The sequence below is a fragment of the Dothidotthia symphoricarpi genome (assembly GCF_010015815.1).
Source record: "Dothidotthia symphoricarpi CBS 119687 unplaced genomic scaffold P153scaffold_12, whole genome shotgun sequence".
NCBI classification, from domain to species: domain Eukaryota; kingdom Fungi; phylum Ascomycota; class Dothideomycetes; order Pleosporales; family Dothidotthiaceae; genus Dothidotthia; species Dothidotthia symphoricarpi.
The window spans coordinates 248,487-276,155 of record NW_022985019.1 but is presented as its reverse complement, the minus strand read 5'-3'; the positions used below and the strand labels follow the sequence as shown (position 1 = coordinate 276,155).

The 27,669-nt window shown below is 52.1% G+C and overlaps 12 protein-coding genes across 12 annotated transcripts; 6 read left to right on the top strand and 6 right to left on the bottom strand.

Annotated features, from left to right (window-relative positions):
• Nucleotides 1–371: 371 nt before the first annotated feature.
• Nucleotides 372–1,377, top strand: P153DRAFT_293052 (carbohydrate esterase family 1 protein; the record flags this gene model as incomplete). The annotated part of the gene is made up of 2 exons (XM_033663872.1): nt 372–680; nt 733–1,377. The coding sequence occupies 2 exons, from the start codon at nt 372–374 to the stop codon at nt 1,375–1,377; spliced, it is 954 nt and encodes a 317-aa protein (XP_033522726.1).
• A 1,115-nt stretch (nt 1,378–2,492) lies between these two features.
• P153DRAFT_293648 (beta-lactamase/transpeptidase-like protein) lies at nt 2,493–3,909 on the top strand (the record flags this gene model as incomplete). The annotated part of the gene is made up of 3 exons (XM_033663905.1): nt 2,493–3,431; nt 3,530–3,667; nt 3,763–3,909. The coding sequence occupies 3 exons, from the start codon at nt 2,493–2,495 to the stop codon at nt 3,907–3,909; spliced, it is 1,224 nt and encodes a 407-aa protein (XP_033522725.1).
• A 172-nt stretch (nt 3,910–4,081) lies between these two features.
• Nucleotides 4,082–6,772, bottom strand: P153DRAFT_35007 (uncharacterized protein). Its single transcript, XM_033666273.1, has 2 exons — nt 4,649–6,772; nt 4,082–4,538 (listed from the first exon to the last, which is right to left on the bottom strand). The coding sequence occupies exons 1-2, from the start codon at nt 6,618–6,620 to the stop codon at nt 4,255–4,257; spliced, it is 2,256 nt and encodes a 751-aa protein (XP_033522724.1). The 5' UTR covers nt 6,621–6,772; the 3' UTR covers nt 4,082–4,254.
• Nucleotides 6,773–7,663: 891 nt separating this feature from the next.
• Nucleotides 7,664–10,498, bottom strand: P153DRAFT_404379 (uncharacterized protein). Its single transcript, XM_033671997.1, has one exon. The coding sequence runs from the start codon at nt 10,116–10,118 to the stop codon at nt 7,839–7,841; it is 2,280 nt and encodes a 759-aa protein (XP_033522723.1). The 5' UTR covers nt 10,119–10,498; the 3' UTR covers nt 7,664–7,838.
• Nucleotides 10,499–13,633: 3,135 nt separating this feature from the next.
• P153DRAFT_318023 (uncharacterized protein) lies at nt 13,634–14,812 on the bottom strand. The gene is made up of 3 exons (XM_033665045.1): nt 14,342–14,812; nt 13,742–14,290; nt 13,634–13,690 (listed from the first exon to the last, which is right to left on the bottom strand). Exons 1-3 carry the CDS (start codon nt 14,489–14,491, stop codon nt 13,676–13,678), a joined length of 714 nt encoding a protein of 237 aa, XP_033522722.1. The 5' UTR covers nt 14,492–14,812; the 3' UTR covers nt 13,634–13,675.
• A 134-nt stretch (nt 14,813–14,946) lies between these two features.
• P153DRAFT_318019 (DNA-directed RNA polymeras-like protein I 49 kDa polypeptide) lies at nt 14,947–16,626 on the top strand. Its single transcript, XM_033665044.1, has 4 exons — nt 14,947–15,107; nt 15,160–16,075; nt 16,130–16,258; nt 16,308–16,626. Exons 1-4 carry the CDS (start codon nt 14,978–14,980, stop codon nt 16,474–16,476), a joined length of 1,344 nt encoding a protein of 447 aa, XP_033522721.1. The 5' UTR covers nt 14,947–14,977; the 3' UTR covers nt 16,477–16,626.
• Nucleotides 16,627–17,030: 404 nt separating this feature from the next.
• Nucleotides 17,031–17,412, top strand: P153DRAFT_341907 (uncharacterized protein; the record flags this gene model as incomplete). The annotated part of the gene is made up of 2 exons (XM_033665948.1): nt 17,031–17,102; nt 17,182–17,412. 2 exons carry the CDS (start codon nt 17,031–17,033, stop codon nt 17,389–17,391), a joined length of 282 nt encoding a protein of 93 aa, XP_033522720.1. The 3' UTR covers nt 17,392–17,412.
• Nucleotides 17,413–17,573: 161 nt separating this feature from the next.
• Nucleotides 17,574–18,854, bottom strand: P153DRAFT_341906 (uncharacterized protein; the record flags this gene model as incomplete). Its single annotated transcript, XM_033665947.1, has 5 exons — nt 17,574–18,026; nt 18,064–18,274; nt 18,353–18,479; nt 18,529–18,713; nt 18,820–18,854. 5 exons carry the CDS (start codon nt 18,852–18,854, stop codon nt 17,574–17,576), a joined length of 1,011 nt encoding a protein of 336 aa, XP_033522719.1.
• Nucleotides 18,855–19,318: 464 nt separating this feature from the next.
• On the bottom strand, nt 19,319–19,971 carry P153DRAFT_341903 (uncharacterized protein; the record flags this gene model as incomplete). Its single annotated transcript, XM_033665946.1, has 3 exons — nt 19,864–19,971; nt 19,619–19,701; nt 19,319–19,517 (listed from the first exon to the last, which is right to left on the bottom strand). The coding sequence occupies exons 1-3, from the start codon at nt 19,954–19,956 to the stop codon at nt 19,319–19,321; spliced, it is 375 nt and encodes a 124-aa protein (XP_033522718.1). The 5' UTR covers nt 19,957–19,971.
• Nucleotides 19,972–20,222: 251 nt separating this feature from the next.
• On the top strand, nt 20,223–20,738 carry P153DRAFT_34863 (uncharacterized protein). The gene has a single exon (XM_033666211.1). It carries the CDS (start codon nt 20,363–20,365, stop codon nt 20,699–20,701), a length of 339 nt encoding a protein of 112 aa, XP_033522717.1. The 5' UTR covers nt 20,223–20,362; the 3' UTR covers nt 20,702–20,738.
• A 37-nt stretch (nt 20,739–20,775) lies between these two features.
• Nucleotides 20,776–24,348, bottom strand: P153DRAFT_386453 (leucine rich repeat protein-like protein; the record flags this gene model as incomplete). Its single annotated transcript, XM_033670531.1, has 4 exons — nt 20,776–21,946; nt 22,001–23,104; nt 23,153–23,806; nt 23,858–24,348. The coding sequence occupies 4 exons, from the start codon at nt 24,346–24,348 to the stop codon at nt 20,776–20,778; spliced, it is 3,420 nt and encodes a 1,139-aa protein (XP_033522716.1).
• A 479-nt stretch (nt 24,349–24,827) lies between these two features.
• P153DRAFT_341897 (Pet127-domain-containing protein) lies at nt 24,828–27,512 on the top strand. Its single transcript, XM_033665945.1, has 2 exons — nt 24,828–26,430; nt 26,479–27,512. Exons 1-2 carry the CDS (start codon nt 24,997–24,999, stop codon nt 27,400–27,402), a joined length of 2,358 nt encoding a protein of 785 aa, XP_033522715.1. The 5' UTR covers nt 24,828–24,996; the 3' UTR covers nt 27,403–27,512.
• Nucleotides 27,513–27,669: the final 157 nt, after the last annotated feature.

The following is a 27,669-nucleotide window of genomic DNA, read 5'->3' as shown; positions in this document are numbered from 1 at the left end:
CAGGTACTGCTGGGAAATCTACAGAACAGCCTTTCTGGCCGCGTCATGGAATCCTACATTTGACTTTTCCTGGCATGATTCCTGCAGATTGGAGTCTGATCCGGTAAATTCAGCTGATGATTTCCACAAATAGACCCTCCTCACCGACATATCGTCTCCCCACCATATGAGGGGACGCACAATGGACACTAACTCCTAAATATATACAAGATCTATCACTGCTGACTATAAACCAGCGCGACCCAGCTGTACAACGGACTCTCAATCCACTTTTGTCAACTTGATCGTAGAAACACATATATCTACCAGTCTCCTGGGTCTCGAATATGAGGTCGACTCTACTTCTCTGTTTGGTCCCCTCCGTGCTCTCTATGAGCAGCGGCACTCGGGCACAGGCACCTACTACATCAGCCTCTTCGTGTGGAAAAGCCCTACCGGAAGGTGTGCAGCTGGGTCACTCTGTCAACCTCACTATCTCAAGTGACAGCGTCAACCAAACGAGTACAACTCGACGTTACCGCATTCATGTCCCTCGATCATATCCCAACAATGCACAAGTGCCCGTCATTTTTTCGTTCCATGGGCGCAGTAGGGATGCGTTGTTTCAAGAAGAGCTTTCACAATTCTCGAACGCTTCATATGGGTTTAAGGGGATTTCTGTGTATCCGGAAGGATGGCCGGTATGTCAACTTCAACGACACTTTCCGAAATAACATACTAATTGCATTACAGACCAGCAATACAGGCATCCAACAATGGCAAGGCGACCCTGATGCACCATCATACGTCAACGACACATTGTTCACCCTCGAGATCCTGAATCACCTGGAACACGCTTATTGTGTAGACCCCACCCGTGTATACGCAGCAGGAAAATCCAACGGAGGAGGTTTTACTGGTCTGCTTGCATGTGATCCAATTGTAGGTGCAAAATTCGCCGCATTTGCCGTTGTATCCGGGGCTTTCTATCTGAATGAAGCCCAACAACTTCCTTCCTGCAACAACTTACGTCAATCGACGCCCATCACGGAGTTCCATGGATTCGAGGATACTACAATCCTCTATGCCGGTGGTCTAAACACACGCAAGACACGCAACACAACCAGCATTGTCGCCTACGTTGATGATTGGGCCGAACGAAACAGTTTTCAAATCAGCGCCAATACATCCAGTCATCTCTGTAGTGGAGGCAAGAAGGTCACAAGATATAGCTGGGGTAACGACCAAGTCGTGCATTACAACTACACGAATCTCGGACATGACTGGCCAAGCTCATTCTCCAACAGAGATACAGAGAGCGACTTGACGAAGTTGACATGTAAGGAAGCGGAAGCCACCAGTATCATTTTGAAATGGTTCAAGAAGTGGACGCTATAAGGGATCTCCTGGCTCTTACTGTGAGTGTGGAAAATTTAAGTTATGGAAGTGCAAACACACAGTGGTTCGATTGAAACGCAAGATGGATTTTATTAGAGGCATATATCAACGTCGGTTACTGCCACCTATTTGACGGCTCATTAGTTCGTCATCTTCGTATTATGATATGTGACGTCAATGTTCGTCCGATCTCAGCGAAGTTGAGCATAGTGAGATGGGTCGCTCATAGCCAACAAACGATGACAGTGCCCATGATGGAGCAATCCATTGCTGCCCCCGCATAGTTGTTACTAACCGGTTAATAATGGAAATCAGCACAAAGTAAGGCAGACCTGTACCTCGATTTGATGGATATAACGAAGCTAAACGGCTCATAACGTGCTCATCACGACACTTACGTAGAGATAGTATGACACTTCTTGCGACGCTAAGTCCTTTCTGAGTAGGCCAGTATTGCAGCAGCCCAATGTTATCAGAGATCAAAATATCTGATAGTTGCATCTCGGCATGCTATGTTAGACTAGGAGGTAATAATGGTCAATATCAAAGGCCTCGGGATAGCCCATAAAGAGGAAGTTGAGTAGTAAATGCAAGAAGTAGATACCTACATGGGTCACGGATCAGCGACGCACGACATTCTGGATGTTAGATGCGGTAGCAGACTACCGGTAGTCGCCATCTGAACTTATCCCGTAATGCCCCGCTTCCGCGCTTCTTTGAGCCGAGGCATCATCAACTGCAACGATCCAATTCATCCTCAAGTCTGACATGACACTTGATTGACTGTTGTCTCGAAGGTATACTGTGACTGGTGTACGCGCGTCGCTCTGTGCAATCAACTTCTCGTGTGATCCCCGATCACTTGGATTAGGCCTCTGCTCACCTCGTCATACGTGTTCTGATCTGCGAATACAGTCAGCGCTGCCACCTGCTTGGCCATAGTGAGATTAGATCGCATACTCCCAATTTTCCGACGCTGATCGCTTATAAAGTTACTATATCCCGCAAGGTTGGAGCTTCTACTGATCCGATTTTCTTCATCATCACATCACACCACAACGCCGCGACGGAACTCGCCAAAGCACTGCAAGATCTTCTCCACTTATCCCACGACCATGTCTTCCTTCGAATCTTTAATAGCGGATGCCGTCGCCAATGGCGAAATCCCTGGCTGTGCCCTCGTAGCCACGAACCGGGATGGCACGTTCGAGTACGCAAAGACCTTTGGCAAGACGTCGATGAAAGATGAATCTGCAAAGGCCTTCCAACAAGACACTGTCATGTGGGTTGCTTCGTGTACTAAGCTCATGACATCCATCTGTTGTATGCAGCTGGTTGAACGAGGGCAAGTCGGTCTGGATGACCCAGTATACACTCACATCCCCGAACTCAAAGACTTTCCTATCCTCACCGGCTTCAGGGAGGATGGGTCTCCCATTGAGGAGAAGCACACCAAGCCGATTACTCTGAGACTACTGTTGACGCACGCGAGTGGCCTGGGGTATGATGCTCTGCACCCCCTGCTCATGGCGTGGCTCAAACATCACAATCGCGTAACGGGAACAAGCGGGAAGTTACTCTCACGTTTCGATGCGCCGCTTGTTTTTCAACCGGGCGAAAGCTGGATGTACGGATCAAGTCTCGATTACGCGGGTTTACTAGTCGAACGTGTGACAGGCCAGACGCTCGAGGAGTACATGAAGACCAATCTCTGGGAACCGCTGGGAATCAAGGATATGACGTTCCGGCTTTCTTCGCGCCCAGATATGAAGGAGAGGATGGCGGATATGAGTTTGCGCGACGAAACGGGGAGGTTGAGATGGACGGGCTCGAAAATGCCGTATCACGACGAAGCTCATGAAGAGGTGGTGGAATGTATGGGAGGACAGGGCATATTTACAACGGCAGAGGAATATGTGAAGATCTTGAAAGCGGTACTTACCACAGACCAAAACGAGAAAATCTTGAAACAAGATACGGTGAAGGAGCTTTTCAAGCCGCAGTTGGGCAAAGGAAGTCAGGGGATGTTGAATGGGATGTTAAAGGATGAAACGGTACGTGTTTTCTCCATACAGATATACCGAGGTCGACAATGAGTCCTTGCAAACGACGCGATGAAGGTAAAGACTTGCTGACATGCAATATCGTGCAGATGAACAACGCGATGGGTGGCACACCGCAGTCCATCGTGAAGGACTGGGGTCTCGGCGGTATTCTCCTCACCTCAGATTCTGAGGAAGGCATGGCAGCGGGAAGTATGATTTGGGGTGGATTACCGAATCTGGTATGGGTAGGTCGTCGAAACTTCTCGCAACACCCTCTCTTCTCCACTTCTACCCAGTCTCATCAAGGTTGATGACCTCTGGAGAAGCTAATTTCCTACAGTGGGTCGACCTTAAAACCGGACTTTGCGGCTTATACGCAGGCCAAGTCCTTCCGCCCGGTGACGCGAAATGTGCGGCGTTGACCAGGAAGTTCCAGGAGGGAATATATGAGATGTACAAGCAGAGGAATACAAGCCCCCGACTGTGAAGCGTTGCTTGTGTGCGTCATTGGTTCGAGCCAAGGCTTGACCGCATTGTTTCGGGCTGACAGTGATTCGGTGAGTGCCAGTCAGAAGATAGATGAGAAGCGCGCCATTAACAGCTCTACAGCGAGCGAAAATGATGTCTTGGATGATGATATTAATCGAAAAGATCGATAGTCGGGCCCTTTATAACGGATTTTAGTCATGACACCAATGGCATCAAAGGCTTGATATGCATTTCGCTCTCATCTACAAAGATATAGTATTACCAAAATACCTACGCTCGATTTCCAACAACCCCGTCAGTCCACATCATACGTGGGCCCATAGCTTGCAACACAAGTGGTGACTTATTCTTGTACGACCTCAACATTGGTGGAGGTTTTCATGGCCCACAAGAGAATCATGAGCTCGTCGGGTAGCGCATGAAGCTCCGGGTCATCCTTGAATGTGATCTCGTTTCGTATAACATCCGCCATACCCATGATCTGTGCAGCTCTATCCTCCGGCTCCGGCGGTTTCGGCGGTCCAACATGCCAATTTTCTCCGATGAATGGGCCGGGATCAAACCGTTTGGTAGCTTCAGTGAGATCTCGATAGTCGAGGATGGTGAGTGTTTCTGTAGACTTGACCACTGTAGCATGGTTAGCTTGAATCTGTATGACGAAAGGGGCAAGAAGTAGCTGATTCGACCAACTGGTATTCAGATGGCAACCAGACGGTCTCCTCGTTGAAATCACTTACGGCCAATGTGGCAGTCCCACTTATGCTCACCGGCTTGCTCACAGTCCATGCAAGGTTGCGTTGTGAATGGATCCGAAGGGTCAAGAAATGTTTCAAGAGGATCAAGGTCTTCAACGTAGTGTTTTGGAGGAAGATCGTTGTCGTTGAGATCATAGTCATTTTTTGATTGTGTAAGTGAGCTGTTTGGGGTCAAAGGAGGTGTACAGATTAGATGTGCTTCGTCAACCGGTTGCAAAACCTCTGCGTTTAGGTCGATTTTGCTTAGAACAGCCTTGTTGGAATCACCCAGTGCTCCTGGTAGAGTCGTCTCTTTGCCCAAATCACGTCTGTAAGGATTACCGTAAGGGCCCATAGGTGGCTCTTGAAGTGGTGTGATTCTGCCCGATGAGCGGTCATGTTTATGAGCTGCATTTGTGACCTTTCTTGACGTGCAGGAGTCCGATTGAATACGTTCGATAGGGACGATAACTTGACGAGACCGGCCAATATGACGGTTGATTTCCACTTGTAGAAGGTCAGATGCAGTTGTTCGCTTTAAGACAGGCACGTTCCTATCCGGATTGTTCAATGTACTTGACTGCTCCAGATTCTGTACACTGGACGCTAAACTACGACCAGTCGCGTCTGTTGTGCAATGAAGCTCTTCCGTAGCCACATCCGGACAGGAAGATGGTAGGTTAGCCTCTGCATTGTGGTTGTGCCCATGTAACTGTGTCTCCAGAGGGAAGGTCGGGCGTTCGAATAGCGTAGCAAGTAGTGCAGGGTCAACCGGCGGTTGTGGCAGCGGCACTCGTGTTGGCAACGATGCACGGGGTGTACGACTAAGTTCGTACGCAACTCGTAATGAATCTGGCATCGAAGAGACTGAAGTGCGTGGTGATGTCGTGTACGACGAAGACGCTGTATGGAATGGCGATGAACAAGCTGAGTCAGATGTGCTAACTACACAAGGAGGGTGTGGTCTCTGTTGATATTGCGACTGGTCGAAGGGATTGCCATATTGTGAGATATGCCGGCTGGCGAGGGGTAACGGAGCAAGAGATTGGGCGTTCGGGTCGAAGCTACCTGAGCCAGGAATAGGAAGTGTGGCTGGGTGTTTTGATGAGCGCTGGCGCGAAAGTTTATCAACAGACTTTTGGGTCTGGATGGGTGGCAACTCTGCACTCTTCTGCAACTTAGCCGTCGTTGGTATTGTATTGGATTGCTGTGTAGATAGCGGTGGGACTCTGGTATATGGTGTGCTTTTTGCCGATTTGCGCGTGTTTTCGGGGACGTGTGTTAAGACAACAGGATAGCTTTGGGGTGCTTCGTTGGTCAGTCCTGAGACGCGCGGTTCAAGCTGATTCTCCCTCGCAGTTTGGGTGGAAGGATGTAATTGCTGCACCGGGCTAGCTGCCCGCTCAAGCTGCACTTCGGAATCATTCGCGAAACTCTGGGAAGACAGATGCGTTGTATCGAACGGTGATGAAGGTTGAGCAGCCTGCGGAAGAGCTGGAAGCCGATGCTGCATTCCACTTTGACCGAAGTACCTCTGAGCTCGATAGGCGCGTAGATTTCTGTCATTGGCGAGAGGATAGAATGGGATACATCCTCGCAACGACATGGACTTTCCCAGCACTCGCCGTTCACTGTATATCGTCTCCAAATGCGCAGCCGGCGTTCCAGTTATTGCTTTCCCGTTGGTTGGATCGCTCGTTCCCGGCAACCACGTCAACGTAATCTTATCGAAAGATTCTTCACCACTGTCTTGCGCCAGCAGAATTTCTTCTGGTGTCGCAAAACCACGAGCATAAGCACCTTGGTCATCCTTGTAATTGCTAAATTTCCAATAGCCGTTGAGTTCATGATTCGGTCCTGGCTGGCGGACAAAGTGATGAAACATGCCTTTCTCGTCTAACACTTTGCCGCCATTGTAAGCGCTGCAGTAAGCTTGCGGGGCTACCGGCGAATGAGGGTGGGGTGGAGTCGACATGCTTTTGGGTGAGTTGGTAGGCCAGTCGGGGTATTTGGTATAGTCTGCAGTTGGTTTGTACCCAAAGTCGAAGTGATCGGCGTAGTTGAGTGAAGTTATGAAGGACTTAGCAAGTCGACTGAGAATCGAGAAGCGCAAAGCGCAGTTGGAAAAGGAAAGAACGACTCTTCCACGACTCCTCCACGACTTCCCTGCTGCTACCCACGGAAACGGTGGCTTTCTATCGAATGCTGCTGTACCGCAACCGAAACTAGTGGAAGTGATATCCTTACCTAGTCGCCTCAGTCTGCGGACCTTTACCACAATATGCCAACGAGTGGCTGACGATTATGGCCGTAATCTCTCACTGCTGTGAAATATTGACGTTGTACCTACCTTGACTTCTCACGTCTACCAACCGTGCAAGCTATGAATGAGGCTGTTACTGTCTCGAATCCTACCTATGCATGCGGTTTCACTATGACAAGGTGCAAGGTCAGTGGTGAAGATCCTCATCAAGGTTGTTTTCATAGCCAGTGGAGAGCAACAAACTCCAGTCGCATGAACGTGGGACAGTTTACAGGAACGGGTCTTGAGGTTGTCGTACGTCAAGTTGGGATGAGGTTCGGACAACGCGTAAACAGAGATTTTGACGCGTTTACGTCATCAGTGTTATCGATATCGGCTCGCCCCCCGACCTAAATTCAACATCCAGGCTGGATCACTTCCATCACACCAATCGCAAATTTGAACTACTTGCCTTGCTTCAGGAACCTGTTAAAATGCTCGCTACTCTGATTTTGTGGTTCGAACTAGAAAGACCGCGGAACATTACGGGCCCGAGTAATCAACAACCAAGGATCTGCTTGGCCTTAGCATTACAGTGCTAAATGTGCAGCAGTCAGTATCACAAACACGACAGCATATGAATCAATAAGAGATGGACAATAAATCGCATGTTAACGATTGTGTATTGATTTATCAATAAAGTACAAGCAAAGCTATCCGATGCGCGGACCCATCTTTCTCATCTGAAAGGGCGGTAATCATAGTGTGTGAAGCGAGTGAGTGTTTACCCAGGGTGGTATGCAAGAAAAAGATAAAACAGAGAAAACGCCAATATGTCTGCTATGAGAATAGCTTGGTAGTTGTCAGGCCTGCCGATGCGAAGCAATTGATGAGCCTTACACATTTTGGCTGTAAAACACCACAGTAACCACTCGACGCTTGAATACTCATTCAGCGCTTCCGTCCTTGAGCTTGTAGCCTTGCAGCTTTCTCCAGCGCCTCGCGCTGCCTTGTCGCACCGATGTCTGCAGCAGGGATGCAGAAATGCTGCGTCGCGGAACGGGGAATGGTATGCTGCATCATGGCGATGGGGACATCGGGAACGTAGGAAGACTTCATCTTGCGAAGCTTCTGAGAACGCGGCTGAGAGATAGAGAGAGGAATGTCTGGCTGGGGTGGGTAGTGCACATCCAGATCGTTGAAACCACTGTTGAACCGAGCAATTGCATCAAGCTCAAACGGGCTGTTGAACTGTGCAGCTGAGCCGGGAGAGTTGGTGACTGCATCAAGTTCCGCTTCGAAGGCTAGGAGGTCAGCGGTGGGAGCTAAGGTGAAGGAAACGTCCTCAATGTCTGCATCGGGAGTGTGGCCAGCGTTGTTGAGCTGCGCAGATCCCACGCTGATATCCGCTTCGAGCTGCGTGGCCTCGTTGTTTGTGGCGAGTTGACCTAGCGACATGCATTCAATAGTGTGATCGCCGTTGTTGAACTGTTCGAGCTGGGTGAAGAAATAAGCATCCTCGTCGACTTGCACAGTCTGGGGTGTAGTAGTAACATGTTCCAAGACAGCGGAGACATCAGCGCGTGATGAACCGTCGAACTCGCCAACATGAGCTGGAGAACTGGAGGAGTTGGTTTGAACTGGCGAGAGGCTTGCAGGCTGGAAACCAAGCGAGATGAACTGCGCAGTCTGGGGAGAGTAGAGCTCCGTGATCTGACTGGGCGTCATAGTGCGAGTAGTGTGTTTGCTGGGGAACCGAGTGACCTGGGTATTGGCGGTAGGAGTGATTGGAGAAACTTGTTGCGGGAATGTGGCGGCGGGTATCTGGATGTCTGTGGCGCGAGCGTTGGTTGCTTTGTTCTGCGCAGTCTGTTCCGGATGCATGGTAGCGGGAGCATAAGCTGAAGACTGGGTTTGAGCAGTCTGAACGAGAGCCTCCGCTTCTGCGACATCGGCAGCCTTGGGGTCAATGCCCTGGAGAAGGGGGAGCAACAAGCGCGCCTTCTCTTCTTGACTGAGGTCGTAGAAGTTGAGAGTGTAGATCTCCTCGACTGAACGCTTTCGCTGGTGTGTTGAAGCAGGTGCTGACTTGGTGCGCTGGCGTTTCTTCGCTGGTGTCTTCTTGACGGTTGCGATCTTCTCTGAGGCCTTCTTCGCGGGCGCACGCTTCGCACGAGGTTTTTTTGCAGCCGGACTTGAAGTCTGGGGAGTCATAGCGAGCTTGGGCACTGAGCTAGACGGGATATCGTTACTGAAGGATGCCGAGGCACCGGCGTGGGAGAATGTCTGGCGGCGTGTAGGCTGAGACGCCTGCAGCATCGCACACTTGGGAGGCGCCGGCATGATCATGCTGGGAGTGTGGCGAGGAAGAAGAGGCGACGGTGGAGGCGGGGTGTTAATGAACTCCTGCACCTTCGCCAACTCTTCAGCAACGTAGTCACCGTCAAATCTGAGCTTGGTGTTGACGCTGGTGGTGGGGCCGTGGGTCATGGGTGTAACCAGCTCTTGCTGATGTTCCAACTGTTGCTCCAGTGGGTCACTCGAAGACCACAAGGCCTCGACTGAGGTTTGCTGAGCAGCAGCATCTGATGTTGCGGGCGTCATAGGGCAGACCTTCTTGCTTGGAGAGTCATCTTCGATGGATGAGATGCCAGCAGTCCTCTTGCGAGGAGTCATCTTGGGCGTGCTCGGCTCTACATGCGAGGCCACCAGGGCACGCAAACGCGCATTCTCTGCCAACAAATCTTGCATACTCGGACCAGCTGGGATGGATTCAGTGTCGGGACTGACCGGCAGAGGCTCCACTGAAAAAGCAGGCTGGAGGCCCTCGAGCGGCTCGAGATGAGCAGACGTATAGATACGACCCTGAATGTCGCCGAAAGGGCTCGAGAACGAAGGAGAGGCCCATCCAAAGCTAGTCTGAATGTTTGCAACAGGCTGGAAATCGGAAGGGGGTGGCGTCGTGAATGGGTCACCAAGGACACCCTCAGCAGTCTCTTGAATGGCGGAAGGCATCGTCTCGACGTATTGAAAGCCCTCAATAGATTCCAGAACGCACGCGCTGGCACCGAAGAGCTCAGCCCGGAGGGTCTCGGCATAGTCGAGTGTTGGTAGGGGAGTCTCAGACCGAACCATGTCGGAATCGACGAATAAATCCAGCAGCGGGGATGATCCCACCTCTTCATTTGTATATTCGCCGAAGAGGTCGAACTCGGGGTCAGGGCTGAACATCGTGATCGTCAGGGTATGAGATATCGACTGAAGGAATAATATACGGTCAAAACGTATCCAGAAAGATGGTGTACGAGAGAACTCCGGAGGCCGAATTTTGCGCGCTGGAAAACTCTCTGTGCGGGTGGCTGGGGGGACTTAGCTAATCTGTCCGCCGGTCGCTTGTGCTTTCATCGCGGGTCAGTGCCTTCACCAGTGGATCCATTGCAGCTCAGCGAACAGGTGTTCGGACAGCCGGTTCGGAGTACATCGAGAAGGGATTGGCCCAGCCTCCCCAAAATCTCTGTCGTCCGTCATGCTCGCGATGCGGAGGTATAGCAGGGTGTGGGGTCTCGCCATCTTGGGAACCTGTTTCACCTCTGGTGAAAGACGACTTCGCAAGTGTTACAGGCCTGCAATAGGGCGACAATAGCAACGACAATAGCAGCGGTAGTAGCAAGCTGTGAACATGAGCGTCCGATCATGATGTGCCATGCCCGGTCGGAATGCGCGTCGTGATGTTCGAAACAGGGGCGGGTGATTCTAGGGAAAGACTGAGCTTCCCTACTTCGCCAACGCAGCATGATGCTGCAATTCTCGAGGACCTCGTGTCAGAAATCAGGAGCTTTGGCGTCAATATCTCTAGACCAAGCTGCGTGAACGGCTGTGGTAGAATTCGTAACCACATTGCCCCTCACTGACTTGATAAATGCTCATGTGGTTGAGGTGGGAGTATGGCAGCCTGCTGCGAAGCGAGAGAACTCATGTATGTTGAAGAAAGAAAGAGAAGAGAAAGCAAAGACTGAGAAAACTTCACGTTTGTGAGCACGGCGCATTTATATGCTCTGACTGAGTGCTCCACATGGTACAGTGGTTCACTATGAGCGGAGCGCAGGGTGAATAAGGAAACATCTCACCGCTACTAACACAATGATAGCTGGGCGCAAATCCTATTAGCGTAGTGATTAACTCAAATATATTTACAAGCACAATAGTGACACACGGGGTAAGAGTGAGACAGACGAGGAATGCAGCCTGGTGGGCATTTGCAGTGTGAGGTTGTGAGTGCAAACAATCGCGACCCAAGACGCAAATACGGTGTGAACGATACGAGCAACACGAACAATGAGAAGATTTTACAGGTTTGGATGCACACGAAGGCAAGCCTATGGAAATAGTAGAAAGACGCGTCGACATGTCGTCGAACAAGGCGTTCCGCATCGGAGAATATACGAGTCATGCTAGCGTGCATATCAGGACGAGCCAATCGCGACTACAGCCAGCACTTCTTCTGTCCTACCACTACGCGAAATCCATCTAGACCCAAGCCACCAAGTCACTCGACAAAGCGTGCGCAACTCAGTCCTCATATATTTCCTTGGGCGAACCACGAAATAGCTATCGTGGGCACATGGCATCGCAGCGCATTCGACACAGGTGTACCCCGGCACAACTCCAGAATCTCAGATGATGCCGTCTGGAAATATAGTTTGATACAGTCCCACATGCTTTCAGCTTCTGAATCGTGGTTCATTACTTCCAGCAAGGCGTATATTTCCTATCCTGAATCTTACGGCGGAGGCTGCTGGATCTCGGCGTGTAGGCGCTCAGTCGAACTAGTCTCCGGCTTACATTGCTGGTCTTTGAAGTTTTAGCGGAGATCAATATAGTAGCCTTTCATAAATTATATGTTTCCCGAGAGAAGACTTCATCAAAGACAGAAATCTCCATCTTTCCAAAATCTCGATTAACCACCTCTCTCGAATAGCCGGACATGTTAAACACCAGCTACCATCCCCACCAAACACACAAGTCCAAAGTAACTACCTCGTCGACACCAAGAACCTCCAAACCACCACATAACTTTTAGCTTTTCCCCAAACTCCGCAGAACATCAACTCTGTTTATGAAGCTTTTGGCATGGCCTCAACCCTTTTCTCCGACACATTGACCGCAATTCAGAAATTTTGAGGATTGTCCACACTCATCAGGGTGATGTGCTTAGCTTTTTGTATTCCTGATGTCCGAAACGCAGACATGCAACATCTTCTTTTTTAATTTACACTCCACAACAGGCCTCACATCATGTTAAACACCTTGACTTTTTCGACTCGATTCAAAAGAATAACAGGGAAGTGGCACGACCCGCCAGAAAGGCATGATGGTAGACGAGGCTCATTTTTCGAGAGTTTTCGGGGTTTCTGGACATGTAAAGCGATATCTTTGAATTTAGAGTATTGCCGAGACGAAGAGCACCAAAACACATAACGGATGAATTCCATATTTTTGAGAAGATGCTAGAAGAAGATAGTGGGATTTGGAGGCGGAGAGCACCAGAACATGGGGGGGTTGCTCATCGTTTTTGGAAAACTTTCGAGGGTAAAGGTAGTAAAGTCTAAACTACACGCTCGTCGGATATTTATATGTACGGACGTGCATCAAACATGACTGGTATATCGTTCTTACGGTACTTTTAAAGACAGACCCGACCGTGATAGGAAGGCACCACATGAAAGAGTTGTTCATAACTTTGTTTTATATCGAGCCGCTTAGCCAGACACCATCACAGGTTGTGCGAATAGTTTTCAGCTCCACGAGACAGACACCGCACATGAAACTATGGGTAGCCGCTTTTTCATGCTCGTGCTCAATTAGAGTTTATCGAGCGGTCTGTTCTCGACCACTCCATTCAAATCTTGGTCGAAAATTTTCATGTCGTAGATTTTCGAGATACGCCTGATAAAGTCTGCTGGAAGGAGAAGGGAATATTCATACCAATCCTATGACCGCCGATCCATGAAGTTATCGAATTTGTGGTTTGGAACTGCTCACATCCAGTTGATATAGACAGGCGCGGCCATGCACAATTCCAAGCACTTCATCACGAGAGGCGAGCCATAAATGCAGGCCAGAGCGTTTTGAACCCGCGTATCATCCATCACGTAGACGAACGTCGACGAACGTCGACACAGCCACCATGCATAGGCTGGCCAAAATCTTTTAAGGAGAGAAACTCCGTAGATTTTGGGGAACAGAAAAGGAGACAATCACATCCGATCGACAGTGGCGTTTTTCTTTTCAGTCTGCCGTACGCGAGGATTCTCGACACGCCATGGCTGCAAACGATGCCGTTTTTGAGAGACACACACAACAGAAAGATATTTATTCTTTTGAAGAGCGCGGCGAGACATGTTGTGTCCATAAACTTCTTTTCACGTCCGGTCTAAGAGTGACGATTGCGGATTTTGAGACTCCACCGATATAGACTTTGTTGTTTTTAGAAACGAGCGGCGAAAGACATGAACTTGGGGTGCTAGATGTTTGGTGTTAATCGCAGATAATGTGTGATGAAGAAGGGAAGAAAGGCAAGGAGGCGTTAGATTATATATGCGAGAGGGGAGTGCAACGTGACGACCATGTGCTGTGCACGTCAAGAGATGGCGCGAAGGCAGTGATGTGCGATAACGGATGCCGGCAACGCACAAGAATTAGACAGCATGTAAAATAAATTGTGTTCTCAGAAGCCAAATTCATTGCCAAGGAATAGTATGTAGAAATGGAAGTATCGTGAAAACGATTCAGTTCAACCCATTCTGTTCATGCTATTAGCGATGTCGGCGACTTCAACGCATGCGCGTACTCACCCTATTCTCATCTACCAGATCATGTCCATTCTCCACACCCTCCTCGCGCTTTTGCGTGCCATTCGATTTCTTCACATCTGTGATCCTCAGGACTTTTACGCGCCCAGAGCCCTCCAACACCTGTGCACCAGGTGTGCCACCAGCATCGCTTCCATTGGTAACCTGAACCTTCAATGTTTCTCCTGTGCCCGCCGATGCATCGTCTGTGCCATCAACTAGCCAAGCCAGTTTTCCACCCGTCAAATCCTGAAATCTATCGCCAACTCTGGTACCGCGTTTGACCGGCGTCTCGCCCTCATTGAATCGCTGGAGAATATAGTAGCCTGTAAGGCCCCAGGAGAAGAGGAAGGTAGCCGTGCAGCTGGTGACGAAGAGTGTGGGGATCACAAAGAGAAGAGCGAAGCCGACTGTGAAGAGCGTGAAGAGGAACGCGCCGGTCAGGGCGGTAAGGAGCGCGGTGGTAAGGGAGACGAGGAGGACGGAGGTTGCGAAGGCGAGGAACAAGACGAGCGGAACGCCTGTGAGGGCGATTTGCGCAACGAGGAAAGCCTGTAGATAGTCAGTATGGCAAATCTACTTGGAATAGGAGGTTTCTCGTACAGCAACTTTGGGATTGGCAACAACGAAGGCGCGAATCTTTTCTAGCGTCTCCTCGCGCTGCTTTGGAGGGAGGATTCTATTGCTGGTATACTGGAGCTGATTGCCTACTTTCCCTACCGCACCTGAAGCAGTATGTAGGATGGTCGACATGGTAGGTTCAATGCGAGGAATTCACTTTGAGGAAAGGAGAGTCCAGACGTGAGAGTGCTGGTTGTGCGGAGACGAGAAGAATGACGGCGAGGAATCGGAAATGTTGATCACGTTTGAATACCAATTGAACGAAGACACGACAGACATGGACGTGAGGAAGGCAGGCTGGAAACAGTACGCGTGGACGTCATACGCCAAACCGCATTCGACGAACCTGCAACATAACGCAGACATGGCGGCCAAACAACAACCACATAGGGCGTGCAGGTGGTGTCGTCATTAATACAAACACCAAAAGACGCGGTGCAGCTCGAACGTATTGGAAATGCAGAAAGCTGGATGCAGGTGACATGGTAGAAGTGTGGGGTTGCGGTAGAAATCACGCTAAGCAATTCAGGCTTAGGGCAGAGTTGTCGAATTCGAGATTCAACTTTTTTTGGTAGTCGCGACCGCAACACTCGCAAAGCACAATCCACGAACCACAACATGTCGGAAAAGAAACGGAAGAGACATGGCGAGGGCGACGCCCGACCCAACAAGAAGACGGCGATTGCGACACAGGGGACTGTCAAAGTTGAACTGCTAGAGAACAAGGATGCGCTGGGTCCGCTACTCGGTATGCGACTTTCTAAACATATCGTGTGATGATGGAGCTAATGCGTGAACAGCGGCGACTCCTGGGCTGCACTTTCCCTCGCGCATTGCCTTCAAGCCATACAAGCACAACAACAACGGCAAGGTTCCACTACCAGGCCAAACCGCCGAACTACTTCTTCAGTCATCCGACCACTCCCGCCTCGACTACGCCGCGCGAGAAGAGCAAGATGGGAGCTCAGAGAGCCAGCTCAAGGACTACGTCGGCGTCTTCGATCCTGCGACGGGAAAGCTGCAGATTGTCCCTGTTAAGAGGGTCACAGTACGGAGCACACTACGCAGCGAAACGGAGGAGATGCGCGAAGAGCAGGCGAGGTTGGAGGCGCGACAAAACACCATGACGGCAAAACGACACGCTCTCGCTGCAGAATTTGGGTCCAAGAAGTCGCGAAAAGCCATCGAAGACATGACCCTGAACGCCATCCGCAGCGCCAATGCAGATGACCCGGCTGCAGTCAGAAACGAATCTGTGGCCGAGAACGTGCTGGCAAACATGGCCGACTTGACATCTGCCATGCCGTCGAAGAACGACCTCGAGGCCGCCGTGAGCAGCGGCAAGCCCCGACCAACCCCGAACATGGCAGCAGAGTTCCCAGGCGACGTCTACCCCGTCGACAGCGTCATTGGCGAGGAGCTCATGACGATGATTGAAGTGTCGGATTGGGTCGAGGCATCGAAGGCTGGTCAAGGCGTCAATGTGAGCAGCAAATACGTTGCCAAACGCATTGTCAAGCTGGCCAAGAATAAGCAGATCATGAAATTGAAGGCTCTCCGCTTCATACTGCTTTGTGTTGAGTTTAATGCCGCGCTGTTTGGCGGAGGAGGAAGCAGAGCAAAGAAGATCCCGCCTAAGGGCAAGTTAGAAGCCTTGATGGGCGAGGACACACCGATCACTCAGGTCAATGCCATCAGGAGGAAATTTGGTACCGAGTATGTGCCCAATATTCGAAACAGCCTGTCCTGCATCGACTGACCGTACCTTAGAACTAACGACATGCCCCGCTGGAACACCGACAACCTCATGACACACGTCGCTGCTGCAGCGCTGATCGTCGACGACTTCGAGGTCGATGTCAACGACTTGCGCGATGACCTGAAGATTGAGAACAAAGAGTGAGTCTACCAAATCTTCCAACGCCTATACTGGCTGACACACGCTTAGGATTCGACAATACTTCATGGAGTTGGGATGCAGAGTCACCGGCCCTACTGAAGCAGATCGCACAAAGTACAAGTTGACAAAGGCCGACACAAGCAACCACTACATCGCAAAGCTGAAACTACCTCTGCAGTTCCCCAGGATCGGTGGACCGCGCAAGGGGCGCAAGTAGGTGTCGAAAACATGAGGAAGTCGAATTCACACACAGTCACGACTGTATTCCCATCTACATCGTCATCAGTATTTCTCGAAGTTCCAACTCACACACAGTGCAAGTTGAATCACCATCATCCGCGGGCGCTGCCACTCAATCCCATCCATCACCCTCCGCCACCCCCCCGCCCATCACAAGCCAAAAGCCCCCCAAAACCACAGCTCCACAAAAGCCCATCACAGATCTACACACATGCATCATCGACGTTCCCCACGACGCAATACCCAATCCCTGACACCATGACCACCGCACAATAATGACATCACCACCCACCCACGCACCTAAATCGTGACGTCCACCACAAAGGCCCCCCATGATTCAGCGTATATAAGTGAGAAGCTGTACCCTGTAATGATACAATCATAATCTACAACTATCTCATCTTCATCTACCCAAATACCCATATACACGATCAACCAGTATCAAAACCAAGAATCGCAAATATGCCCAAATCCACAGACCCCATCTCCAAGCAACTCGGCCTAAACTCCACATCCAACACCGGCATGAACATGCCATCCAGCACGACAGACGCGGCCGATAAACTCGGCGCGAATAAAGGCACAAATGCTATTCCCAACGAGGTACCTACACCTTCCCCTACCAGCCTATCACCCCAACTACACTTCGTTGTACTGTTCATCCCACTAACCCACACACTAGAACCCATCGATCCTCTCGTCTGCCGGCGCGATAGGCAAGCAGTTCAACCCCGACGGGGCGCTTGGGCAGATTCCCCAGGCTGTTGGTGGACCGTTCAGCAAGGATGGGATTATCGGGAGCCAGTTCAATGCGGGCAAAGATGGGATTGCGGGACATGTTGAGAGGGCAGTTGATGGGCCGAGTAACCCTGCTGGGAGTGGGACTAAGTAAGGCGGAGTAGGGGGTGTGAGTGTATATTAGCCAAGAGGCATATGAATCATGATGATATGGAATATGTGTGTATTTGTAAGTTGGTGTGGTTGTGCATGTGCACAGCTGTTCAACCATCGCAACGTCAACTGGATATATTTCTACCCAGTCATGCTCATCTTCCCAGTCCCTGCACAATCATCTCACTCTCCAAGACGACGGCCCGGTCCCAAGCCATTCCACTGACTACCAGTACTGCGTCCAGCACTCGGCGCATCAGGAGTAGCGCGCGCCCTGTTGTCCACCGCATGTCCGTACCCCCTAGCCTGCGCAACACCAGGCCTAGCGCCAAACCAGCGCTTCACAATCTGCGGCGTGAAGATGTAGTTCTTGCCTCCACCGAACGTCGGCCAAATGCGTGTGAGGAAGTCGAACAGATGGGCGGCAATGATACCGGTAACCTGGCTCAACGCCGCGTCAGGCCCGTCGATGATGAAGGTCATGAACAGCATGGCGAAGGGCAGGTACTTTGCGTCGAAGTTGATAACGAAGAACGAGACCTGTCGCGTAGGACTGTCCTGGGCGAAAGTATACGCGTAGGCGAGGGAGAGAGCGGGGAGGAACGTGTAGCCGTTGAGGATGACGCCTGCGAGAGTCTTTGTCGTGTCAGCAAACACACCCCAACACACGGACATCACAAGAAAATGTGTAGATAGGCAATGGTATGTAGGGAGCCAACACCGCCCAGCGAAATTGGAGTATCCGCAGAACTTTCTCAAGTGGCAATCCCACCATGCTCACACACCGCACAAGTCCCTTTTGGATTATGCGAATGACGGAACCGCACGATGTGCAAGGGTATTCTTCCTCGATTCCAGGAATCGCTTCAGCTAGAGATAGAAGGCTGGGCGAGCAGATAATTCGAGGTGGTGGATCATGACCGAAGTCGTCGCAGACGTGAGTCGATGCGAGGTGTGTACACAGTACACGCATGTATGCAGAGGGACTTACAGCAATCACCGTGCCGACAAAGGCAGTGTACACAAAGAAGTCGCCCGGCTGCGCGAAGCGCGTGGACTCGCGCTCAATGGCGCTGCCATACTGGTATACTGAGCTGCTGTCAGCTCGAGCTTCACATATACACATCGAGTAACGTACAGAAGTATGGATCAAGCAGGATGGCGAACTTCGGTTTCGTGATGAGAAACGCCGTGAAGACACGCCATACCTGCGGAACAATCTTCACCGTGAAGACGAACTGGGTGGCGAAGATGTAGTGGCCAAGGCTGATAATGCCTCCGTATCCCAAGGCCGACACAACGACAGCTAAGGCTGTGATGGTCCTGGATGAGCTGTCAGTACGTGTGTTGTATGACGATGACGATGTGCGATATCGGTGGGGGGAGGGTGGGACGGGGCTGGTAGCAAGACAACACTCGAGAAGCTTACCTCGAGACAGGCGGGAGCGTCCAAAAAACATCCATTGCGAGCTGCAGACGTTGAACGAGTGAGTGTCAGCTTCGATGTTGGCGAGGATCAGCAGATGCTGCCTGGCGAGACAAAGGAGAGACAAACGAGATGTGGCTTTTGAGGCAGCAGCGTGTGTGGGGACATGACTAAGCATCTGCACACCATGATTGGCGGACATCATCGATAGTGATACTGGAGGCTACGAATATACTGTTATAACCTAAGAGGGTTTTCCAAATCTACGACAAATGAGGAATACATTCAATTGACATTCCAGACAACAGCCGACCATTCCGATTCGCAAAAATCCTTCCGAGCGGGATAGCAATCTTATCATACTTCAAGGCATGGTTTACCACGAATGCTTCTCTCAAAAAATTTCAAATATGAATTTTCGATAAAAGGAAGAATAAAAGAAAAAATCCATACCCCCAAAACACCCCCCGTTCCCCCCGTCCCCCTGATCCATACCATCCCATCACTCCCCCCCCCTCCCAACCCTACTCTCAGCCCCCACCCCCGGCGTCCCCCTCTCCTCAAAATCCTCCTCATACCTCCGCCAAACCTCCGCATCCCGCGCCATGCTCTTCTGGTACCTCATGCGGTGCCCGTAGGCGACGAAGCGCTTATCCGCTTCGAGGTAGCCGCCGAGGATCATGCCGGACATTTGTATGTATCTGGACCGTATCTTCAGTTAGCTGGAGGGTAGGGGTGGGGGTGGAAGGGAAGGGAGGGAAGGGGGGTAGGAGGGGGGATATGATGGGAGGGGAGGGGCTACGTTTTAAACTGCACAGTAAAGCTCTTGTATAGTGGTGAGAAGGCGAACGCTAGGCCGCTTCCGAGGGCGAAGAGTGCACCCCACTGCGCACAATATCATTAGCAATCCCATATCATACATATATCCCATCTCTTCTCTTCTCTTCCCATAAACCTTAATCTCTCTATCTCACCTTCTCTCAAAACTTAACGCATAAATAGTCCAAACCCCCCTCTTCCCAAGAAATAAATCGGAAAAAAACGTACTTTCGTCGCCCCAATCACCGCGCCCTTTGTCGCTTCCCACGCGGCGTCGTTGGTCTCGGGGTCTTTTGTTAGGGTGCCGTGTTGGCGGACCATTGTGTGGTTTTTTTCCGTTGGGTGACAGTACGGCACAGCTTGTTGTTGTTTGCGGGTTATTTATCGCTTTGTTTGATTGATTGCGTGATGGGTAGGTAAATGGTGGATGGATGGAACGGAGGTGACATCACTTACCAATCGCCAAACTACCTAGTAAGCTTGGACCAATAGGAGGGGAATGTGGCGTCACCTCTACCCAGGTGGAGAGACAAATCAAAACTCGTACACAACTGCGCATCCATAACAAATCAACATGAGAATATAATGTTTAATTCACAGCGAGCTCACAGGCCCTATATTTCTCCCTTTCTGTCTTTCTTTCTTTCTTTCATCTACCAAGGTATCATTCCAGCCCAGCCCATCCATTCCATACCAATCCAACCAACCAAGCCATCCATCAGTGAAAATGTTACAAGGGCGGGGCCCATCCTACACGCTTTTGTCTGCGTGCGTGTCATGCTACTGTGCCCTATCCAATCCAATTGTTGCCTGGAGAGTGAAAACGCCGTTTCAAGAAGAAGAAGATGAAGTGAAAAAGAAGAAGAAGAAGATGATGATGCATCTGAAATCCAATGAACGCCGCGGAAAAGTACAAGCCCCTACTACACTACCCATCTACTCTGGATGGAAAGTAGGGGGGCTTGATAATGACTCCGAGTATGCAAAAAGGCGGCATGCGAAAAGCCAGATTCCGCCCAGATTTTCGATATATGCTTATGTGTGTGTGTGTATGGGCGTTCCTTAGCCGTTTGTGTGTGAGTAGTTCCTGTGCATGTGCGTCTGTGTGTGTGCGCCTTTCTTTCCCCAGAGCCTGTCATCTCACATGAAACTGCCCTGACTCCCCGAAAACGACAACTCCAGCTGCTTCCCAAGATTCGAAGTATCGTAGTCGACGGGTGGTGTCATAGTACCAAGCTGAACATCCTTCTCCACAGTAGGCGTAGTCTCCGTGGTAACCTTGTCAAGGATCCTGCCGAGGCTAGTCGCTGTATCCGGGCGTTCGAACTCCTCATCGTCAACGTCCATTAACACGGGGAACCCGTTAGCGATATTATAATTACGCTGCAGATACTGCTGCAGCCGATATTCCTGCCTCGCCCAGCTCTCGTCGACTAGGCCGAGCGCGGCTTTGATGTCTTGGTCCGACAGGCCTGAGGGGTAGACCTTTTCCTTGTGTGTCCGTCCGGGAACCTTGGTGGTTAGCTTGCTCCGGACGTAGTGTGTTTTGGTGTGTGTGTGGGTCGATACGTCGTCGCGCATTTGCTTGACTTGATCTTCGGTTTGTTTGAGTGCCATTTGCCGACCCTCTGGCATCGACGGAAGGAAGAGAAGGCCGGTATTGCGGTGGAGGGCGTTGACGAGGTCGGTGAAACCGTTCAGTGCGATGGCGTTGTTTTCGCAGTAGAGATATTGCAGGGTGTTGTTAACCTTCAGGACGTCGGCAAGGCTGCTAGCGCCTTGTACACCAAGCTTTTGGTATCTGATATACAAGACGCGCAGGGAGTGGTTATGTTGCAGACCCCTCAGCGCTCGGTTGACGCCAACGCCAAGCTTCGTAGTCTCCAGTCGAGAATCCTCCCCAGACATATCAAGCCACTCAAGGCTGTTGTTCTCGGCGAACATCTTCTCCAAAGCTTGACATGTCTCTCCCGAGGCGTCACTTGGCAGGGAGGCGCGAGAGATATCGAGCTGGCGGATAGTATTGTTCTTTGCCAATGCAAGAATCATCTTTCGAAAGTCGGATTCCTTTGCAAACTCCATCAGGCGAAGTGTGAGAGTGGAAGGAGCAAGGCCGTTTGCGATAGCCTTGGTCATCTTCCCGAGGTCTTGTTCGATGTTGTTTTCGCTAACGTCCAAGTGCAGGTCTCGAGCTACGCCTGCTTGTTCGGTCATGGCTTGCAGTAAGTAGGCGATGTCTTTTCCGGTGAGGTAGCAATGGTCCAATCGAAGCTCGCGCAAGCTCTTCGACTGCTTGAAGTTGACGAGGTAGCTGAGTCCTCATTAGTCACGTTTGCAGGGTAGGCCGTCTGGGCAGATGACTTACCTGGCTATGGAATCGACCATGGCAGCATTGAGCGAGGTCCCACTCAAGCACAACTCCTGCAGCCTCCACGATTGAAACGTTTCGACGGAAATCAACGCTTCGACACCCGATGACCGTGCGACATGAGATAGGTTGAGCTTCGTAAGGTATCCAAACACACCAATCTGAGAATCGAACAAGGTAGGCGATAGCCGGTAGGCGTTTGACGAAAGATCCAAAGCCTCGAGGGTGTTCTCTTGCGGCCGGAGCGAATCCAGAACGAGAGACAAGGCGCGATCAGTCAGGCCACATCCACTAAGCTCGAGCCCGCGCAGGTGACAGGCTCGCTCAACAGCAGCAGCAACCAAGTAGTCCAGATCTGTGTCTCCGAGTTGGATGTTGTTGAGAGCAATCCAGTCAACGTTTGTTGTTTGATGCTTGCAAAGCGGGAAAAGAGCCTCCACAATGCCACATCCAACGTCCCTAACATTGACCTTTGTATCGAAATGGTCCTTGGGTCTTCTTGTGATACAGGAAGAAAAGTCCATCCTCCTTAGCTTGCGATTGGTCAAGGCCAAAGCGCGGATTTCTTGTACCAGTAAGCAAGATCGTTCAAGCTCATCGGCATCCATACGCACATATGTGCCTCGCTTCGTCTTCAAGCAGAGATGTTCTGCACCAAATTCGTCCACCAATCCATTCAAGACATCCAGATGCACATCCTTGAACGATATGCCTCCAAACGTCTCGTTGTATCGGAGCGAGCGCATGACAGCAAGAAGTTCGAGTGAAGTGTACTGTTGTCTTCGCAGTCCAACCGGTCGGAGGAGTTCGAAGCGAGGTTGGTCTTCTTCGGGGTATGTGATTTGATAACTGATGTTCTCGGGCTGCACGCCGTACGCCACGCAATAGCCTATGAGCGTACGATCAAGAGAATCCTGGTCGATGGGCTGGGGACTTGACTGCCGGAGCATGTCAGGTTGAACATCGTCGGGCACCAGGAACTGATATGGCCGCGATTCCCACTCTGGCCTCATGTCCTCCTCGACGTGCCTCAGGCGAACAGCAATGTCATGCGAGGCAAGCGAGGCCAAGAGGAGAGTCTTTGGTCGCTCAAAGGGTATGCTGGAAAGTCAGGAGAAGGGTTTTTGGGTAGGATTAAGCACAACTTACCGGAATGTTAGTTGAAAGGTATCATCGACCTCACTAACAGCCACCTCTGTAAACGTAAGGATGCCAAATGACGACTGAGTGTTGTAGGACGATAGAGAGGGACTAGAGGTTCGTTGGGAGGGCGGTTTGAAAAGGGGTATGAGGTGCACTTTATGCACTCCTATGGCCAGAAAACACACAGAGGCAGACACCTTGGACAGGTCGTCTGACGACGCTCTCGATGTAGCCTTGCCCTGGGGTCTGACCACCACCTTGTAGATGGCATAGTGCGGGGGGACGTAGTCGCGCTCGGCCTCCACCACACGGGCCGCCAGATGCGAGTTGTATGCGGAGATTGGGTTTTCGTCGGCTAGTCGTGCGCGGTTGGCAGCTTCGCGTATCTTGGCGAGCCATTCGTGCATCTCGTCAGGGTCCCCAAACTGCAGTGTCATGGACGCAGCGTTGTTCGTTTCGTCGTCCAGGCAGAAAATCTCGACGGCAAAGTGCGGCCGTCCATCGTCGAGGTGGTAGATGGCAACGACCTGGCGCAATGGCGTGCCATGGCCGCGGTCGCCAGAGATCTCCGAGGCGAGGGATTGGAGATCGTGTGAGGAGCCCGTCGACGGGGTCTGGGTGTGGCTGTACGAGGACACGCGGCGGTAGGGCGAGGGGATACTGTCGGGGTCAGCAAGTCTGCCATGGCATGTGTCCGGCGAGGAAGCGTACGCGGTGAAGGCCTCTGCGGCTTTGGACTGGCTCTTGAAGCGCATCAGGTGGGTCTCGGTCAGGACCAGGTACTCCTTCTTCTTACGGAACATGGAGCTGCTGGTCTGGACCTCGCCGTAGTGCAGGACTTGGCGGTTGTGGGCCTCGTCGACGAGGAACTCGAAGCCCATCGAGGTGCGGGTCGAGCTCGCCGAGGGAGGCTCGTCGTCGATCTTGTAGCTGCGCAGCGAGCCGAAGACGGAGCTGGCGCGCTTCCCACTGCCTCGCGACAGCGTCGGGCGCGGCGACAGGGGCGCGTCGGCGGGCGAGGGGCCATTGGGCAGGTCCAGCGACGGCAGCTCGAGGTGCTGGGAGATGTCGGACAGGTTGGACATGAAGGAGGCGGTGCGGCGCTTGCGCAGGAGGTTCGCGGGCTGCGACTCATCCTTGGGGATCTGGAGGCCGGTCAGGGCGCCCAGGGAGAAGATGCTGCGGCGTTTGTCTTTCGACATGGCGGTCGGTGGACGAGCTTGGTACGCGCCGCCCCACGCGAGGTCAGCGGAGAGAGGGTCGCATGCAGAGCGTGGGCAGGCGGAGGCTGGGGCCGTGGGCGGTGACAATGGCCGAGGAGAGTCCGGGGGATTGCGGTTGCATCAGAGGGCGTTGGTGAGCAGCGGTGCCAGGACACGAGACGCCGTGACGGAATCCACGAAAAGACGTCGGCTGCTAGCGGAAAGGGGCGTGGCTGCCGTTTTTCAGCGTCTTAATCAGCCTCGCATGCTGTGCAGGGCGGCGCGCGCAGTCGACAGTCAAGTTACCGGCAGCAGTTGACGTCCAGGGCAAGCAGCGGCCGCCGTGCAGCAGCAAGGGCAGTTAGCACAACGTCGATGCGCCCGCAGTGACACGTGCTCAGCGAACCACGCGTCTTGGCCGTGAAGAGGCGCTCGCACGGCCAGGGCAGAGGCTCGCCGTGGGACTCTCTAGCTCGGCCCCAGCGCGGGTCGACGAACCCAGGCTCCGCGCGTCGCCCTGGTGTTGACTTGCGGCCATGCACGCCAAGCTGCCGATCGCTGAATTTCTGTTTGCAGGCCAGCCCCGTCGCCGCTGCCGTCGTGGTCGCTGTCGCTGTCGCATCCACTCCCCCGCACGCCGCCCTCTCGATGCTCGCCCGCAAGCTCGTGCAAGCCTCGTCATGGCGTAGCCCCCCCGCCAGTCTGCGCTGTGCTGCACGCCGCCACCTGCCCGCGCCACAGCACCGCCGCCTGAACACCACCGGCCCGTTGTTGGAGAGGAGCAAGGCTGCACGGCGAAAGGGCCCCGACAAGACTCCCCCGCACAAGGGGAAGAAGGGCGTTTCATCTACGTCATCCCCCGACACGCAGGATGCCGGCGACGAAGAGAAGGATGTCGTGAGAAGGGTTGCAGGAAGGGACCATAAAGAGGGTGCCAAAACCAAGGACGACCGAGATGGGGGCCCGGGCATCTCTCTCAAGGAGGCTCTGCTGGGAAAGACCAAGAAGGCGAGGGCGAGCAATCTCCCCATAAAAATTCTCTCGCCAGATGACCTGACCTTCGAGCCCGTCAACGTCGACAAGCCCCCCGTCCCCATGCTGTCCTATGGCCTCGACCGCGTGCTCTTCAACCCCGGTGTGTACCACCTGCAGGACCCTCGCTCGCGCGTATACAACTTCGACCCCTACCTCGAGAAGATCATGCCAGTCAGCGAGTTCGACTTCGAGGCGCTGAGCGAATACAAGACCTCATCCAAGGATGAAGAATTGCTAGCCATCACCAGGCGCTCGGGCACAAAGTTCACTGGCTCCACGTCCAGCATGTCTGGCATTCTGCAGCACTTCCACTACGCCCTTTCAGGCTTCAGGAAGCTCAATCACGAAATGTTGTCTCGCACGTACCCCGACCCCTCGAACAAATTCTCCAAAATCACGACAGGCCCAAGCGCCGTCTTTCTGCGATACAAGGATGGCATATACGCTCTGGACGCCGACAAGTCGTACGACACACCCAACATCATGAGCTGGCTCGGACATTCTCTCGAGAAGCTCTTGACGACAGACCGAGGCGAGTTTGAGCGCTTCCGCAGATCTAGCCCGGAAAAGGCACCATCCGAAGACAACTCCGCTAGATGCTATCACTACTCGAGGCAAGGCAACTTCTTGATGAGATCTCAACTAGACGCACATGATCCTCGCCTTCCTGGGAGTGGCGTATTCGATCTGAAGACAAGAGCTGTCGTTTCCATCCGCATGAACCACAAAGAGTACGAAGAAGGGCTGGGCTACCAACTCCGCTTCGCCCAAGGCCAGTGGGAGTCTTTCGAACGAGAATTCTACGACATGACCCGAGCGACCCTGCTCAAGTACTCGCTGCAAGTTCGCATGGGTCGCATGGACGGTATCTTCTTGGCTTATCACAATATCGAGCGCATCTTCGGATTCCAATATCTGAGCATAGCGGATATGGATAGGGTGCTCCATGGCCAAGAAGACACGTGTTTGGGTGACCAGGAATTCAAGCTCTCCATTTCACTGCTGGACGAGCTGATGGAGAAGGCCACCAAGGAATTCCCAGAAACAGTAAGTCAACTTCTCCAATTCTACTAAAACATCGACTAACGCTATCAGTCCATCCGATTGCACTTTGAGTCACGCGACACCAAGACTCCATTCATGTACGTTTTCGCTGAGCCAGTCACTGAAGAGCAAGCGGACGAGATTCAGAGTACCGGAGAAGCTGTCCAGAAAGAGTTTGCGCGGAACGTTGTAGGTGTGGGGAAGGACAACCCAGAGGTCCAGGCAGCCTGGCAAAACATCCAGGACCAGGTCGATGAGCAAGTTGACGAGGACAAGAGGGGAATCCCGGCCGACAAGGCTCAGGAGGGTGAAGCGGATGTCGAAGTGACCGAGGATGCCGAAACTGCGGCCACAGAAGAGGGTACGAGTGAAGCCGACGAGGTGAAGGAAGATGAGGGGGCGGATGAGGTTGACGAAGGGCTTGTAGTTGAGGAGGAGACTGAAGTTGACGAAGGGCTTGTAGTTGAGGAGGAGATTGAAGTTGAAGAGGCCACCGAGACTTCCGACGCCGAGGAAACGGATGAAACCACCGAGAGCACCCCAGCGCCTGAACCAGAGGAAAAGGGACCACTCATCGGTTGGACATTGACAGTCCGCAGCAAGGTCAACGACGGATACGTAGACCGACCGCAAGCCCTAACCCCGGACGACAACTGGTCAATCGAGTACCACATACAAGAGATAGAACCAAGCACACGATGGAGGCTGTATGACGCACTCAAGAAGCGACGACACCAGCTCGTCGGCTTGACTGACCAGGAGGCTGCCCAGAGTCTCATCCATTACCGTAACTTGATCAACGAGTACAGCGTCCGTGGACGCAAGTGGAGAGACACACAGGACAAGATCGACAAGGAGAAGGGCGTGCGGCTGTTCAGGCCTCTGGGGCCTGGTTCCGACGCTGCGCAAGAGGCGTCGGTATCTGATGGGTCGACAGAGCAGAAGGAGACGGTTTCTGCAAGCAAGGAGTCGTGATGGTAATGACTAGACGAGGGAAATGCTGTTGAAATACTGTAAAACACACTGTACATTCTAAAATAGACTTGACGAGGGCAACGATTGTAAGATTTATGGCATGGAAAGGGTAGCATGATAGCATATGGAGGCGTTTTGTACTTGCAGATGTTTGTCGTGGATATGTGCTCCATCTTCTCCCAGACATACATCTCTCAGCATTTGACTTGCTCTGTTTCACGTTGTGCATCAGAGGTCGTTGTCGAGCGGTCCACTACACATCCCTGC